Raw genomic sequence first — 18,376 nt, 5'->3', positions numbered from 1 at the left:
TGGTGGCTAATGGAAAACTTTCGTAAAAATGAATTAGTCACCTTTAGAATTAGTTGGATCAAAATTATACCTATTCACAGTTTGAATCTCAACTACAACACACTGTAGGATATTTCCCTCTAATAGGATGAAAAATCTAAAACATTGACTATTGGATACGGCATCGCATGTGCTTCTGAGTTTCTCTCGGTGGCTGATGAAAATTTTTCATAAGAATGAATCAGTCACCTTCAAAATTAGTTGGATAAGAATTATATCTTCTGCAATGTTCAAATCTCAACTATAACATACTGTAGCATATTTTCCTCTAATAGAATGAAAAATTTAGAACATTGATTGTTAGACACGGAATTGCATGTGCTTTTAGATTTATCTTAGTGGCTGATGAAAAACTTTCATAAAAATGAATCAGTGACCTTTAAAATTAATCAGATCAAAATTATACCTATTGAAAGAAAACTCTAAAAATAAAAAATTAAATGATATGAACATATACTTAGATATCTAATATATATCTCAATTAGACAATATGAGACCGTGACAAACATAAATATTAATCGAGGAAAAAATCAAAAAATATTATTTAACAATAATAAAACTATAATAATAAATTAAAGGATACCACAGAACAAATTGTTGGATCCAGTATAATATCCACAAATCTTTCTCTTACAATCAGAGGTTCATGACAACAGTCTCTTATTGTATTTTCTGAAACAAAAAAAAAACTTAAATAAACATACTATTGCCATCCAATGAAGGGAATACATGAATGGACGATGAATTTTATTTCAACAAGATGATGATAAAACTGAATAGTTCCTCCAAAATCAGAGCTTGAAGACGGCCGACCGTCGCAATAGTCGCGGCTCAATCGCGGAACTCCTCCATGAATGATTCATGAAATGCCCTCAGCCTGGAGATGATGTCTGGGATCTTATCTTCTTGTGGCAGGATTGTGCACCTTATATGCCATGTTCCAGGGACCTTTTCGAGATGGATAAAAGAAAATTCTACGTCTCAGGCTACCAACACTCCAAAGTGAAACATTCGCAAACAGAGTTAGAAGTAGACTCACCTGCCCGAATCCAGATCCAGGTACGACGACAATGCCAGTAGCATCAAGAAGGCGGCGAGCATAGAAAGCATCTGGTACTGCATTGACTGCTTTGGCAGCTTCAATTGCCTTGCTTGGTAGATGCAGACGAGGGAATAGATACATTGCACCCTCGGCCTTGTTGCATGTAACACCTTCTAAGCTGTTAAATGCATCCTCCAAGGCCTGCATGAAAAGAAAAAACTGAGAATTTTAATCGACAAGCACTGTATTACCACGCCGTAACTTTTCTGTGGATTGTTCTTGCTGAAGATACAATTTCTGTTTCTCTTAGATGCAAGTAAACTCAGCAAAAGGTTATGACTGAAGATCAGATAGGCAAAGATATATTAATACCTTTGCGCGTTGGGCTAATGATGAAAGAATCCCACTTTTTTCTGCATCGAAGGATTCATATGATTCATCTCCAACCTGCACACTCATCCAAGATTGGTTCTTGCTACGATAAATTGAACAATAGCAAGTCTTGGAAATGTAAAATTGAACAGAATGGTTCACCTTCGGAGGGTTCATGACAAGACTAGCGAGAATCTGGCCAGAGATATTAGAGCAGAGATTTACAGATGCCACCTTGTAAATTTGTTCTCTCACGTCGGCATTGAAACCAGTTACCTCCATGTATCCTCCTCGCTTTCCACATTCTCCATAGTAACCTGATGGAAGAAACAGCAAATCGTAAAGAATGTTCGCTTGGAAGTTGAATAGAGATTTTTGATACGGAATGCCACGCACCTTTAGAAACTGACTGAAATGACACTAAAGGAAGGTGTGCATCATCGTACCCCATGGATCTAGCAATTTTCTTGAAAGAGTTGAATTTCTTGTCATCGACATATATGTTTTCTTGATACACCTGCAGCATTTTGGCACTCTGGATTAGTATTCAGGATCGATAAACCAGAGGATTTAGTATCAATAAGCCTCCTGCCTCCTTTTCAGACATTTGTTCAACCTTTTTAAGCCAAAAAAACTAGTCATAATACATGAGTAATTCAAAAGATATTAGGTACTCGCCACACCTCATCTGCTAGAAGAACTAATCCTTCGTTCTTGCAAAAGTCAACTATGTCCTTTTGATTTTCCTCTGCAAGAACCTGAAAAGTACCATAGATCCAGAAAATAACATAACATGCAAGAAAAATCTTCTCATGGTAGCTTAAAAGATGAGAGTATTAAGTCCTTTTAGGTTTGTATAAATAACTCAGGGGAAAAGAAGACAAAGCATCTTAGTCAAGAATGTCATGACCACAAGTCATGTATTCCTTTTATGGCGCGCACATATGACTAGGGGAAAACAAAACAAAACATCTTAGACACGAATGTCAGGACAAGTCCAATCTGGTACGGCACAATCCAACTCAATGGGAGCAATGACTCCTTAACTTGCTAGACCTTAAACTACATGAGCAAATATTGGATTCTAGGTTAATGACAATAGACTCCTGTGACTCGAGTCACTCATCTAGGTCATATATACCAACACAAATAATACCCATTTCTATTAAGTTGGTGAGTCATGATATCCCTCAAGGCTCCAATGCCAATGCATAACCCAAATAAAAAACCAATGAGATCAAGTTCAATAGGCAGCTCTATCAATCCTTGGTAAGAGTTTCACTCCATAACTCGAGAGGCAAAATGTAGCAAAAATGAAAATACTTAAGTAGAAATGTCCAGGTCCAAAGCACTAACATAACTAGTCCATGAAATATAGTGTTATTCACATGGAACTTTGAGAAGGAAAGAAAAGCAAGAAGAATCATCTCAAACCAAGCACATGTAATAGGGAAAAAGAATTAAATTTTAAAGAAGATTCAGATCGAACAGGTATGAGGTAAGGAGAAATAATATAAGCAAAATAAAGATAATAAAGTAATGAAGAAACAGACCTGCCCAGTGGGATTGCCTGGATTTATCACTACTAGTGCCCTAACTGTGATGCCCTTGGATCGGGCATCTTCCAGTTGTTTCTTAAGCTCTGAAATCTCCAAGCCCCATCCTGTCGATTCATCAAGGTAATATGGAACCTAACCAAAACAGTTATCTTTTAGCAAGACAAATGAAACAAAGTAGCCATGTTTGCTTTGTAATACTTATAAACAATTTACATGTAGATGAGTAATAGTCATTTATACACCTCATTAACAATTAATTTCAAATATAAAGTAGAGTGCTTATTTATCTTATCTTGTCATATACAAGCAACATACAAGAGAGCCACCGTGAAGAGCAATAGAGGCAGAGTATAAAGGGTATTGAGGAATGGGGCAGAAAATGCCATCTTTCTCAGATCTGATTAACAACTGCATCATCATATGCACCTAAAATGAAAAGAAAAATTCAGCAATTATGATGACAAGGGCAGAATGAAAAAAAGTTGCAACTAAATACCGCAGGACTTGCTCCATCTGTTAGAAAGATATCATCTGGATTGGCAGGAAAACCATCACGTTCAGCAATTCCAGCAGCAATTGCATCTCTTAAGCCTTTGATACCCTGTAAAGCAGAGGAAAAAAAGACAAAGTCCTCTAAGTCTCCTTGGAGAATAGAGGCATAGAGTAGAGATTATTTTTGCAAGAAATTAGAACATGTTCCTACCTGACTATGGCTATATGCTCCTGTAGCCCTACCAGGGATTGCATCTAGGATTTTCCATGCTCTTTCTACTGCATCAGCACTGGAAATATAATACAAAGTATGCTACTAATAATTCAGCAAACATAATGTGCTTATTCAGAAATTATCTGTATAGTGATCATAATTGTAAGAAGTGTAAATAAGTAACAAGTAACATATACTAAACGAAAGTGTCTAAGAATCTAAATGTGCCTGACATAATGGGCATTCACTAACCTAGTAACCTTAACTGAGTTTCTTGTTCAATCCTACATATTAAATGAGAAAAATGTTTTAAAAAAATCCTAGAGTTGGATTTCAGAAATTGTGCTTTTCATGTTCCATATATTGGAACACTTTTTTTAACCTAGTGCAGATAGACATGCATTTCCCAATTATTAAAACTGGAGTTTTCCTTTTTAATACAAACACTGAGTGATGCTAAAAGAATAGCAATGTTATTGCAGTGAATTATTTCTAGGATATGATATTGCATTTAGAGAATGGAAAAAATGAAGGATGGATATCTAAGCATGGTTATCAAAATCATTGTAAATAGCAGTATAGGGTTAAATAGTAAAAGATATTGATTGTATTCAATCATCTGGATTAATAACAATAAAAATAATTTAATATATGACACTGCAATTGATGTTCAATCATAATAACAAGGATGTATATTATGTTCTTTTAGAGTTTAGATATAGCATTTGTCATACACATGATATATTATCATAATACCAGTTGTTATTTGATAAAATTACATCATAGAAATATTTAACAATACTAGATTATTGTTATGAATGCCTATATAATAGATTATTAATAAATAATAAATCATATAAACAATACAAAAACAATAAATAATGTGAAATATATCATAATATAAAGTTACTAAATAATCCTAGATTATCAATATTATTTAATAAAATAATACTATTATTTAATATGTCATATTATAAGATTTAATTGGGATCTCAGCCACAAGGGTATCTGAGACTATTTTAATCGAGAGATGTACTAATTCTCTCTCGATCAAGACTGAGAGATGGATAAGGTGATTTGCCAAAATGAGGTGGATCATGAGTGTTAATGTTCTGGTGGGATTAGAATGAGTGGGGAATGCATTGAACAAAATAGTTGTGCATAACAATGGCTATATCTACCTGAATAAGGCATGAGTTTCACTTTGGTCCAGAAGAGATGGATGGTCACATAGGGCAAGAACCTAAAAGAACACAATGATTAAAAACCTGGAAGACACCAAAGCTCACTGGATATTTGAAACAATTTGTATGAGAAGCCACCTCACGGAAAAATGTAACCGGCTGCTGGCCAAGAGACTGAGGATTTCCAATATTGCAGTACAGTATCTGCTCAGAACATTGGATGTCCACATCAATAGAGAGAAAAAATAAATTAACCTCACACGAACTAATTAGAAATAATTCAAACTAAATGGAAATAGAAACCATGTTTAGGGATAAAAAGAAAATAAAATGGCATACAAATAGTTTTGGCACACACCTCTTCAAATGGATGAGACCCTGGTTTACTTTGAAGCTCCTGCTGTAGCCGCTGGTATTGGGCAGAAATATTATGCGATTAATTCTTTTATATAAATTCTAAGATTAAGGAAAAGAATGTGCCTAATTGCCAATCAACTATTGGATCCTTGGAATGACGTAGTGATAGATAAAGCAATATCTTTTAAGTTGTCAATTTAGGTATGTCAATCATTTAGTAAAAGAGAAAGAAGCACCTGGGCATGACTAACAATCTCACCACGAACAGCATACTCACATTTTAGAACCTGAAGAAAAAGGATAACAAAGTATTAATGTATGCTACAGATTGTCATGCTGCCCTGTTAATTTTCTGCAAAATAAAATCATCTAGAAGGCAAAAGGTACAAGATAGTTTCTAGACTATTGGAATATATAAAAAACATGGCATGCATATATATACTACAATTAGAAAGACAACAATTTGTTAGACTGGTTCATCTTTTATAAAACGCAGGGTATTCAACAGAAAGGAGATAAGCAAATATTATTTTAAGAAGTTGCGAAAAATAACACAAGAGGTATGGAGATCTTTGTTTCATAATTACAGATCAAAACATAACAAATTTTCACACTGTTGAATAAAACAGAAGAATTCAAACAACATACTTAAGAAACAAGAATCAAAGTAGGCCGCCTTGCAAACAAAACCAAAAACAAAGGAGACAAAAATAAAAAGACCATTGATTGAACACAGAACAATAAAATAGCGAAGAGGGACCAAAAATACAAAACTTTAGCTGCCACATAACGAAAATTGATTCAAAAAGGCACCTTCATAAACCAAATCGACGAAAGGCCTAACCTTAGGGTTGATAGTATCGACAGTCACAGATCTTGCAGCGGAATCTATGGCGGCGGCGGCGGCAGCAGGTGACGAACTAAAAGGCGCGGATGGTGTCGCAGTCGACGAGAACAAGGACCCAAAGAGCAGCCTTTTCGCTCTATCCGCAGCGAATCGACGCATCGCACCTTCCTATCCTCGTACCGAAAAAGAAGCGCAATGGTTTCGGCAGATCCTTTTCAGATCAAGCAACGAGACAGCGAGAGATCTTAGCAGAGAACCACGACAAGTACAAACCTAATTTCTTTCCTTTTTTTAGAATATCTATATAATTATACTTTTCATAAAATATCCTTATAATTTCATTATTATCATTTTATTTTTTAAATCTTTTATAATAGTAAAATTATTAGATAGTAGGAGAAATAGTCGCCCTAAAACTACTAGGAAATTTTATCAAAAAAAAAATAAATGTAGAATAAAATTTTATTTAATATTTTCTCAAAAAAAATTTCATAAAAATACTTATATTCTTAAAATATTTTTTAAAAAAATAGTTCATATATAGATAAAATAAAAGAGGTTAGACCCTTCAAATGTACAATTAAAATACTAGCATCGTAGCTCAGACAGCACTAGTCTTTGAGCACACATATATGATCCATCACATAAGAAACTACATCAAACTTATAACACCACCAACATCTAGATAACATAGCCCCCACATGTCCACACATCACAACACTTACATGGTCATCTACGGGCCATATAAAGCACCACAATCAACAAAACCAATTTCATCTCAGGAACAGAGCCACCGGCTACTTGGATGCTATCGTGGCTTGAAATCTACAAATCGATATACATGGACATCGAAAATTCCAATCAAAATTTGGGATAATGTCTTGATAACGCTTTCGATTTTGTGTCTCCCATATATAGTATGTCAAGCTAAAGATACTGAGGTAGCACACCTTGATTTTCTGTCGCCCATTCTTGTAATATCGCCTAAGAACCTGTTGCATCTCCTCAAAAGAAGTAAAATTTTATCCAATACCGAATCAATGTTTGACCTTGCCCCATACCTCACAAACCTTGGGACATTCAAAAAATAAGTGGTGGTTGATTTCTTTATGAAGTTGGCATAACTCATACAACTTGTTAACAAATGTCCATTTGCTAACATCCACAAGATAAACCGATGTTTAGACATAACTTCTGGCCTCCACACCATCAGACTCCAAGCTACCTCCAAACCCCGTGGCATGAAAAAATGATAAACATTAGAAATCTCTTTTTCCAACCAACAAATCAATCTATCATAGCCATATTAACCCTCCTCGCACCATTCTTAAAATATTTTTTTTCTATAAATAAGTGTTCAACTTAATTATATATACATTTTTTATAAACTTATTCAAAAATTTTTAATTTATTAAAAATTATTTAAATATCATTAAAAATATAAAATTATTTTAGTTCCTATAATATTGTAGTTTTTAAATATATTTAAGTGATTTTAATTAGTGAGAGGTTTTTGATATAAAATTATTTTATATATAATATTTTTAAATTCAATTCATTTAGTTTTACTATGAAATAAAGTCTTCTCCTTTATTATATTATATATTTTATATTTAAATTTATTTTATTTTATCAAAAAAATATTCTCTTCTCATACATATTTATTATAATTTCATATCTCAATACTTATTGATAATAGTCCTATAATATTAAATATTATTTTTTATCTACTGAATATTTACTTTAACATCTTGGTCTTTATTATTCTCAAAATCAAATTATAAAAATAATAAATAAAATGTATAATAAATAAAAAAAATTTAAATAAAGGAAACACAAATAACACGCTACCAATTATACGTTATTTTCTATCTTTTATTTAAGTAATAGTCATTCTCGGATATGATTAAGTTAGTTACTGTGAAATAGATTTGTTGAAAAGGATAATAATCGAATTTTGATGAAGTCAAGATAATATGTTCCTCCCGTAGTAATTAATTATAATTAGCGGCTAAGACGATAAATTCCATCTCCTACTTAATTTTAAGTAACAATCCAATAAATATATAAAAAATAAAATACTATTTTTGACTTTATTTATTTTAAAGGGCGCCTTTTTTATTATTATTTTCGCCACTGTTCTTCCCTACTCCACATCGATATCACAAAACAAAAATCAATCGAACAAACACAACGATCTTCTTCTGCTCGCCGATTCATGGCTGCAAAAGGTTGCGTTGACGGATCAAGAGTTCAATCCCAGGCGCAGTGGCGCGCCACTCGCCGGAATCCACGTCGAGCCCTCTATGAAGTTCTCCACCGTGAACTTGAGCGCCCTGCTCCTGTTGATGACGTGCAATCCCGGCCACTTCACCCGGCCGGCGACGTCGGCCCCCGGCCCGGTGTTGCGGAACTCCGCGTAGTAGAGCGTGCTTAGCGCGAAGCTGCCGTTCCAGGGCAGGTACCCCTCCTTGTGGATGAACCCGTCGATCTGCGATTCCATGATGATCGTCTTCGAGAATTCCTTCCACGGGCGGCCGAGGTAGCTGCGGATCGCCGGCTGCGACGCGTCCGCCAGGCGTCGGTCAGCCAGGATTCGGCAGCGCTGGATGACGAATCCGGTGACCTGGCGTCGGTCGGCGCGCCCCTGCGCCGTCACGATGTTCTGCTGGTTCGCCAGCGGCCGGCGCACCACCAGGAGGCAGTTCTGGAACACCGCCGAGGCGTCGCCGAAGATGAAGTCGATCGTGCCGGCGATGACGCAGCCCCGGTAGAACTGCCGGTGCGCGTGCGCGTACAGCGTGTCCTGGTACCCCTCCATCCGGCAGTTCAGGAACACCGACTGGTCCGACACCACCCGCAGCGCCACCGCCTGGTGCTTCGCCGCCCCCGCCGTGTTCCTGAACGTCAATCCCACCGCCATAAACCTGTTTCCCCCCGCATCTGCATGACAAAAACCTCCGCTCAAACCAACGAAAAGCAAGCTATAGCAATCGATCGACCGATTGATTACAGAATGTGGCGGTCAGGAACGTCCTCGTGCCGTCGACGAAGTTCTTGCTGCCGGTGATGATCGTCGTCTTTGCTCCGTCGCCGTACATTGTCACATCCACCATCTTCTTCGTAACATTCACTTGTTCCTCGTATTCTCCTTCTTTAACGTAGATCACGTACCTGTTCATTACTGTGTCAGCATGCATCATGATATATACGATGCTCTGTTTTGCTCTGTTTCGATTACCTCCCTTCGTATTTCTCAGGCATATCAGCGAGCGCCTCGTTAATGGTGGTGAAGTTGCCGGTGCCGTCCTTGGCGACGGTGACATTGGGCGTGAGCTTGCCCCTCAGGTTCCTGAGCATCCGGCGGTGGTCTTTGGTGAACCAGAAAGGGTAGAATTTCTGGTCGTCGAGGAGGCGGCGGCGGCGGGAGGAGAGGTCGATGAGGGAGAGGAGACTGGAGGCCTTGCTGATGATGGCGAGGGCGTTGCTGGTGAGCTCCTTGGCCCCCTTCATGGCGGCGTTCATCCTGTCCTTGAGCTCGCCGTCGGGGAAGCCGTCGATGCAGGTCTGCTGGTAGGTGACGACGGCGCTGAGCCAGGTGCGCATGTCGTGCGATCGGGCGGGCAGGTTCTCGATGTCGTGGTCGATGATGCTCCGCAGCGTGGCGTTGATCTCGCCCTTGGAGTCCTCGTACATCTCCTGGCAGTCCTGATTCCGGCGATCATTTTTCAGCGACACGTTTAACAGGGGCATAGATGATCGGCGCTCCTACCTGCACGGCGCCGCGCACGCGGCTGTCGTTGCTGGCCAGCAGCCGCGAGTGGGCGAAGCCCTTGCTGACCTCGTCGAGCGCCACCGAGACGACCGCCTTCAGCACCACCTTCGGGTCCTGCGTGTCCTCCGGCACGGCCTTCGCCAGGCTCGCCTCGCACGCCTGCACGTAGTCCGTCGAGGAGCAGAGCGCGGTGACGGACTTCCCCGACGAGTGCAGCGCCTGCGGGTCTCCGTCGTTGCGGCCGTCCTCGTCCTTCACGTAGCTGGCGCTGACCACCACCCCCACCACCAGCAGCAGGAGGCAGGCCGAGGCGGCGAGCAGCACTATCTTGATGCGGTCGCTCTTCCGCCCCTCCGACAGCTGCTTGCTGTAGGTCGCCATGGTTGATTAAGCACCTTCTTCTCGAGATGGTTCGATCGGAATCTCTTCCAGCTTCTTCTTATTGAGGGCAAAACTGCGATCGGGGACGACGACCATCGCGGCCTTCTTCGATGCCTCAAAAGACTTCCTGCGATTGCTTGTTATAGAAATCGATAGCTCTCTGGAAATGGATGGTCAAGACGGTCAACGGACGTTACTATCGTTGGTTTTCTCTACGAAATGACTCTATTGCCCTTCTTTTGATGAGAATAGTCCCACCGGCGTAGGCCTATTTTGGGAATTTCGTAGGAGCTATTGTAATTTAAGGTATCGTTGACCGTTCGCCCATTTTAACTAAAGAATAAATTTCATAAATTTTTAGGGGTAAATTAATCAAACAATTTGAATAAGGAAATTATATAAAAAATAAAATTGTGGTCAAAATATATAAATTTGATAAAATGGTAGTAATAAAATAACAGAGACATTAATTAAAAAAAGAGTACCTTATATATAATTATTTAATTAATTTTTATTATAATCAAATCTTGTTCAGACATCTATGTTTATTATCGGATGTGACTATCCAATTTTATATTTTAAAAAAATAACTTTTAAAACTCTTTCAGATAATTTTAATCTTTTTATTAATGTTAGTTTCATGTTGACCAATTATAAAATCATAATTATTATATAAACTATAACTATTGTAGTTATAGTATCTACGAATCAAAACTACTATAATTATTATCATTGTAGTAGTTATGAAATCGTAATTATTATAATTATTATAATATTTATAAAATCTTAACTTTTACAACTATAAATTATGACTATTGTAATTGTATTCTTGATTGGTTCTTGATTGGTTCAAGATATAAGATATAGACGAGATAATAATAAAAATAATATTAAAAGATAATTATGTTATTTTAGAAGGATGAGTCTTTGATAAAAAAAAAAAAATGGAGTGTCTCTACTATTCAAATTTCAAAGGTATTAGGGCCTTTGTGTAATTTTTAATTAAAAAGTGGTTTTAATTTGAATTTTTCCAAATTTACCACTGTTTAATTGTTATGATTATCATTTTTTGTTAAATAAAATTGTAGAGTTGGAGGTTCATGGATTATAATTGTAATTATTTGTTAATTAAGTTAAATATTTATAAAATTATATAAATTTTTTATATTAAATTTGTTTATTTCATGGATGTGATAATTTTCAAATTATAAAAATAAAATTTATTTTAAAACATTTTTCTATAAAATTTCGGAACTTTTTTTCCCCAAAAAAGAATTAATTTATTTACTGTCGGCGAATCAATTGCGTTTTTACGGCTTTGCCCTTTTCCGGAAGGGTTTCTCTCAGAATCGCGAGCGACGACGGCGGCGGCGGCTTGCCCGAGCGTGACGGCGGCCAAATCATTCACAGCAAATCGCGGTACACGCTACGTACTAAATCTTTCTGTGCGCGCCAGGGACGCATTGCCTCCTCTGGATCCGTAGTTCAAGCGAGCAGACGTTTCTGCTGCTCGAAGCTGCCGAGACCGACTTGCGAGCACGGGTGAAAAAAGACCTAAAAAGCATTTTCCATAGTGCTTCGCTGCTGAAAATTTGTTTTTTCCGTATATTACAAGGTACGAAGACTTCTCAGACATCCCTTCGGCTTCAGTTTTCGTCTTTATGATTAATTAACTTCGAAAATTTGTTACATTTCGTCTAAATCATGCGGCAATGCACATAACTACCTTATTTTGGTAGAGACAGCAAGAAACTATGCAGTAAAATTTGTTGAATTGAATTGTGGTTGCTATTCGTTTTTTAATGTACTGAAATGTTGATTGAGCATACCAAAATGCTGGATGTGTGTGTTTAATAAGGTTCTGCTGGAACATTGTTCTGTCAGAGCAACGTGGACGCATCCACTAGTTTACAGTAACCGTTGTTGACAAACTGCACTATACATGGTTGCAGATTGAATGTAGTAGTATGATAGATATGCTGAAAATTTGAACCATTCTATCCAGCTACTATTTGGGTCGTATTTGCAATTGCTTGTGACAATATGCACTTACTTTTTCTAGATTGGATTCAGTTGTTTCTTAGTTTTACTTTGCTTTCTGTTTGATGCTTTCTTTGATTTTGGTTTATTTCTCCTTTTGATACATCAATACAGGAAGTTGTTTGTTTGAGATGGGTGAAGAGAAGAGCTTGACCAAACATCTGAAAAGGAAAGCAAAAAAGAACAAAAATCATAGAAAAGGCCACCTTGACCATTCTAAGAAAAGCTCATCAAGTCACAGAAGCAGAAAAAAGAACAAGGATCCAAAACAAAGAAGAGGCTCTAACGATGCACCTAAAGGTAGCAATACCGAAGAAGTGCCATTTAATGTCAAATCGAGAACCCCCATACTCAGGTTTGAGACTCCTTTTTTGCTCTTCTTTTATTAATGCTCATCTTAAGACAAGGATCAGCCCTGCATGTATGTTGTGTCTATGAAAAGTAATCATTTATATCATTGCATGGTTGTTTAATCTTGAGGATAGCTAATATCTGTTATAAACAATGGAGCCATCTTGGTAACTGGTGTGCAGGAAACCAATTGATCCAGAAACCACAAAGTACTTTGCAGAAGTTGCAAATTTGTTCCACAGTAATGAGATTGACCTAGAGGATCTGCCTACAATTTGCAATAATGCCCTGGAAGAAACTAGAGGGAAAGAAGTTGAGCTAGCAACAGACATGACTATAAGTCACACAATTCAAAATCTTCTTGAAGGCTGTGATATGGATAGACTATGTGGATTTCTTCGTAACAGTGCTAAAGGATTTGCGTCAATTGTGACGGATAAATTTGGATCGCATGTAGCTGAGACAGCTCTCAGGTCTCTGGTGAAGCATATGGATGAAGAAGGTTCATATGCTTATGCTGACGAGATGCTCTCTAAGCTATGCCAGGTAAATCTCAGGCATCATTCCACGATACGGTGTGTCCTTATGTTAACTAAATCCATCTTCGTGCAGGTGGTGATTCCTGATGTTGTAAGTGTGATGTGCAGTCGTTATGGGTCTCATGTTCTTCGGAGTCTTCTATGTCTTTGCAAGGGTGTGCCGCTAAACGCTTTGGAAGAATTTCATGTTGCAAAGCTGCAAGATAGTTTGGCCAAGCGGTTAAATAATAGGCCCATTCAATCTGGTGGAAACAATAGCCAGAACTCTCAATATGCATTTCCATCTATTTTCAAGTTTCTTGTTAGTGAAATGTTAAACCATGCAAAGGATGGGATGAAGACCCTGAGAGTCAATGAGTATAGCAGTTTTGTGTTGCAGGCATGCCACACCACTCTAAATTAGTATGAGTTCATAGCTGTTTGCCGGCCTCTATTTTTATATGTTTGTACATTTTTTGTCAGACTGTATTGAAGTTGTCGGTTGGGGATGATCAAGCTCTGTCTCATGCGATATCAGCTGTGCTTGGCTATGGTATAAAAGATATTGCAGAGGGAAGGATTGTAAGTAATTCACAGAAGGAAGAAATCATGGATTTGCTTGAAGATACTGCTTCCAGTCATCTGTTGGAAGTAAGTTTATCTTATTTAGGCTAGCTATCTGAGTCTGTTTGCTTATCCCAATCGCTCCAAGAATAACTCTTTTAAATGTTTTTTGCTACACAATTACTTTAACATCATATGAAAAGATAAATAAATTAGTTTTGCTAATGTCTGATTTATAGTCAGACTGAACATCATCCCAATCAATGCTTCTTTTTCGATCTTTCCTCCATCTGTTTGATTCTTGCTTGATTCTTGATGCAGTGTATGATTTCTCTTCTGAGATATGTTTCTGATACTTTGTTTCTGAAAACATTGCTGATGAGGCTCCTTGATCTGCAGGTCATAATTGAAGTGGCACCAGAAGCTCTGTACAATATGTTTCTCACTAAAGTATTCAAGGATTCACTATTTGTCATGTCATCGCATAAGTATGGGAACTTTGTTGTGCAAACGTTAGTGTCTTCGGCAAGAACCAAGGATCAGGTATTAAAAGTTACTAAGATGATTTTCTGTTTTTCTAACAATTTATTACTTATTAAGTTTCTCAGATATGACATATCAAAAGGGTTAGCTGTTAAATCTTCCATCCTATCCATTGTCTAAATAGGCTATTTGCTGCAATCTTGGTATATGCAGACAGCCAAACAAACCCCTTAGTTACATTGACCTATTCATGGTACCTCCCATGCCAATTGTACATCTAATATTAGTTGATAAATCTTCCATCCTGGCAGATATGAATAGACTATTTGCTGCAAACACTATTAGTGTTTGTATCTGCAAGCTACCAAATAACCACTTAGATGCATTAACCTATACATGTTTTCTCTCCTGTATCAATTGGATATCTACCATCATCATTACTATCTTTCTTATGTCTGAAAATTTTACTATAACTTTCTATGGAATATAAAATCAAGTAATAGACATGTTACCTGAGAACTAGGCCTTATTTTATTTCTTCAGATGGAGTTAATCTGGAAGGAACTTGGTTCAAAATTTAATGAACTACTCGAGCTTGGAAAGCCAGGAGTAGTTGCTTTAATGCTAGCTGCATCTGAGCGACTTCAAACCCATTTGCAGGAGGTTTTTCCTCACTTTTTATCATTTTTAAATTTCAGAGTACATACTTATAATCTCCAATATAGCATTTTTTTATCAGCGTTATTGGTTTTTTGTAATTGCTATATACAGTGTTGTCAAGCTCTTCGTGCGGCAGTAATTTTAGATTCAGAATCTCCAAGCTGCATTGTTCCACGGTTGCTGTTTCTTGAGAACTATTTCAAAGATAAATCCAGTTGGGAATGGCCTGCTGATAACAAAATGCATGTATTGGGTTGCATAATGTTACAAATCATTTTTAGACATCCAAAGGTACTATAAAGCTTCCATTCGATCCATCACTTTGCTTATACTGAGCCCAAGTCATCTAATTTGCTGCATCTTTCTAGAATAAGTTCCTTATTTTGTGTAATTTTCTTTTACAATATATATGGCAACGCCAGCAACCAATCCAGCCTTATGTCACAAGTCTGGCATCAATGGAGCCTATCCATATCTTTCAAACTGCAAAAGATTCTGGAGGAGGCCGTGTTATTGAGGCGTTTCTCTGTTCAGATGTTTCTCCAAAACTGAAGCACAAAGTTGTTACCAAGTAAGTCAGAGAGCATAAATAGAAGAAAAAACTATCTTCTTTTTGTGCATGCTGTTCCCTCTAATTCTTTTGACGATGGCCATTTGAGAATCTTGCAACATTGATAGGCAAGCAGTTATTTGATCTTACCTGATACAATAAACCTTTGTATCTCAACATTAATCAGGTAAAACCTTCTTGGTGATATGACTAAAAGGGCAATTTATCATAGAAGAACCTTATAGTGAGCTGCATGTATATTCCAACGAACATGCGAGTTCAATGTTTGTCTTTACGTCCAAAACTCCAGATAGAAGATATGCAAATGATTTTTTGTATTTCCTTTGTCGCAGAATAATCTTTTGTAAATGATGTGGTAAAAGTGATTCATTAGGCAAATAGCTTTTTCTATCATTTCATAGTTTTTTATACATTAAATTCATAAAGGTAAGAAATAATAAGTGAACATTATACAAAAGTTATCCAATGGCCAGTTGGAGCTGCGTGAAGATCACTATCTGGGCATGCTTTTTCAGTTCGAACTGTGAAATTCTTTAACATTTGTTTAATCATCAAACACGATTGCTGGCATTACTACATGTTGAAATGCATTTTGAAATTAAGCAACTGATTGAAGCTCAACAAGATATGCATACTCTCTAATTTTTGCCATCTTAAGAAGTCTAGTACTGATGCTTTTTTTTCCTTCATGCTATTACTGCTTCTGAAGACTGCGAGATCATTACGGGGAACTAGCAATGAGTTCTTCTGGTTCATTCACAGTTGAGAAGTGCTTCAGCTCTGGTAACATGACCTTGAAAGAAACTATTGCAGCAGAAATTCTGGCTGTGCGAGCTGAACTTTCTAAGACAAAGCATGGCCCATATTTGTTGAAGAAGCTTGATATTGATGGGTAAGTTCAATCTTATTGTTAGTATATATATATATTTTTGGCCGCCTTTTAAATAGCCGAAAGCTGTTATTGAAGTCCATTTATCAGAATTTTACCTTCCAAACTATCACAGTTAAGTTATCATGTATCAGAAAGTTAGCATCTATTACTTCCTGAAAAATGTGTTCATGTCGAAGTTTTGGCAGTAGCGAGTTTCCTTGTAAATTCCAAGCTAAACAAGCAATTCGGAACCCAGTGCCAGAGTGCTCATAATCTCATTATTATCCTCAGGGAATGTCTCCATTTCTGAGTTTCTTTTGCATATTTTCTGATTGAATCTGCTTCTTTCATCTCAAGTTATGAATCAATCTGCTTCTCTTTCTTTCCGGTTCTACATGAACTTTTGAGGGCTTATCTCGTATCGAAGTGAAGATGTTTTTTTGTAGATTTTTCTTGATTTCCTTTCTTTCATTTCAGATTTGCTAGCAGGCCTGAGCAGTGGAAGAAGAGACAAGAATCAAAAGAAAATGCCTACAAAGAGTTCCATGCCCTATTTGGCTCCAAGAGTGAGCCTGATGAGCAAAATAACAAAGCAGCTGCATTTGCGAAATCCTCCAAGAAGCAGCAACTCGAAAGGCACGGGAAGGTAGGCAGTGATGCCGGCAACGATACAACGAACTCGGTATCCGAATTCCCGGGCAAAGGAACGAGCCGCAAGCGCAGTTCAGAGGAGGTGCCTAGAGTAGAAGAGTTTGGCAGCAAGGCAGTTATGAGAAACGGAATTGGTAAGCGAAAATCTGTTGCAACTGATCTTGCTGACCTTGCTGCGAAATCGAGTTTGAGTGCAGAAGAAATTCAGCAGCTGTTCAAGCCATCAATGACAAACGATATCGCGAAATCGACTCTTCTGAAGAAGCAAAAGAGGTGAGGATGCAACTCCTAGGAAAGCTTTGTTGTGATCACCAACAACCATTTAGAACAGGGTTTACTTATTGAAGTGGCTTGAAGTAGATAGGCCCAAAAACTTGCTAGGACATGTTGTAAAAGCATGTTTATGATCAAAAAGGCAATTTTCTCCTCCTACTTGAGTTCACTTTGCTTTTTAATCTGATTAAATAGTTAGATAATCATGTATGGAATTATGTATGGAGATTTTTAAATTTGGATATGAAGGTGGATTTAATAAAATTTTATCATATCCAATATAAATACTCAGATTAAATTATATATATATATATATATTTATTATATATATTTTTTTCTATTTTTTTCTTTCCATGACCAATTAAAGAAAAACAAAAAAAATCTCATCTTCTCATTCTTAACTTTTTCTCCTTTAGTCTATAAATGATTATTATATTTTTATTAAATTATACATATTTTTTTGGATATAATATTGATTTTAATATGTGTTTATTGAATGATGATAGTTGGATGGAATAAAGAAAATTATTAATGTAAAAGATATTAGAATTAATAAACCCTAATCCTTAAGTATTTTCATCAATAAATTTAGTGTTTGATTTGATAAAAGTCATTTATATTTGTTTAATAATAAAAAAAGTTTGATACTCCATCCAATAGAATTTTTTTTAATGTTTTTTGGATACTTGAAAATAAATTAAACCAATAAGCATGATTATACATAATCTTAAATAAAATGAATTAGTACAAATGAAATTATAATTACTCTAACATACTTAAAATTATTAAATAATTATAGTTAAAATATTTCAAATTGATTAAAATTAATTTAATTTAATTAAAAATAATCTAATTTAATTAGTCTAACTTAATTAAAATTGATTAAATATTATCGAAGTAGTTTTGATCAAATTATTTAAAATTAATTACAAAATTTTTAAAATGACTTTAGTCGGTAAAATTATAATGAATTAAATATTGATATTCGGCTTAATAAAATTTTATTTATATTTGTTTAACATATAAAAGATCAATTAATAAATAATTAAATTAAATAAAATAAATAAATTTATCACATAGAATTATTAATCGTTTAAAAATATAAAAATTTTAAGTAATCAAATAGCATCTA

At 36.4% G+C, this 18,376-nt stretch overlaps 3 protein-coding genes across 3 annotated transcripts; 1 reads left to right on the top strand and 2 right to left on the bottom strand.

Moving 5' to 3' along the window:
• Positions 1-619: 619 nt before the first annotated feature.
• Positions 620-6,346, bottom strand: LOC141845098 (alanine aminotransferase 2). Its single transcript, XM_074733143.1, has 15 exons — positions 6,104-6,346; positions 5,496-5,546; positions 5,261-5,311; positions 5,041-5,106; positions 4,900-4,961; positions 3,716-3,794; positions 3,509-3,613; positions 3,328-3,438; positions 3,007-3,144; positions 2,137-2,211; positions 1,850-1,970; positions 1,616-1,770; positions 1,454-1,528; positions 1,079-1,282; positions 620-987 (listed from the first exon to the last, which is right to left on the bottom strand). Exons 1-15 carry the CDS (start codon positions 6,263-6,265, stop codon positions 871-873), a joined length of 1,572 nt encoding a protein of 523 aa, XP_074589244.1. The 5' UTR covers positions 6,266-6,346; the 3' UTR covers positions 620-870.
• A 2,005-nt stretch (positions 6,347-8,351) lies between these two features.
• LOC141844850 (putative pectinesterase/pectinesterase inhibitor 13) lies at positions 8,352-11,898 on the bottom strand. The gene is made up of 6 exons (XM_074732830.1): positions 11,697-11,898; positions 10,277-10,389; positions 9,879-10,241; positions 9,348-9,814; positions 9,120-9,280; positions 8,352-9,049 (listed from the first exon to the last, which is right to left on the bottom strand). The coding sequence occupies exons 1-6, from the start codon at positions 11,896-11,898 to the stop codon at positions 8,352-8,354; spliced, it is 2,004 nt and encodes a 667-aa protein (XP_074588931.1).
• Positions 11,625-17,399, top strand: LOC141845097 (pumilio homolog 23). The gene is made up of 11 exons (XM_074733141.1): positions 11,625-11,877; positions 12,417-12,657; positions 12,836-13,199; positions 13,266-13,571; positions 13,655-13,822; positions 14,135-14,278; positions 14,762-14,881; positions 14,990-15,169; positions 15,301-15,449; positions 16,159-16,341; positions 16,798-17,399. The coding sequence occupies exons 2-11, from the start codon at positions 12,434-12,436 to the stop codon at positions 17,246-17,248; spliced, it is 2,289 nt and encodes a 762-aa protein (XP_074589242.1). The 5' UTR covers positions 11,625-11,877; positions 12,417-12,433; the 3' UTR covers positions 17,249-17,399.
• The last annotated feature ends 977 nt before the right edge of the window (positions 17,400-18,376 follow it).

The sequence above is a fragment of the Curcuma longa genome, chromosome 14 (assembly GCF_044706935.1).
Source record: "Curcuma longa cultivar G26 ecotype Majalengka, Jawa Barat chromosome 14, ITB_CL_G26_1.1, whole genome shotgun sequence".
In the NCBI taxonomy this organism is placed as follows: domain Eukaryota; kingdom Viridiplantae; phylum Streptophyta; class Magnoliopsida; order Zingiberales; family Zingiberaceae; genus Curcuma; species Curcuma longa.
Note: the sequence above shows the minus strand (reverse complement) of the source record. Positions and strands in the feature narration are given on the sequence as shown.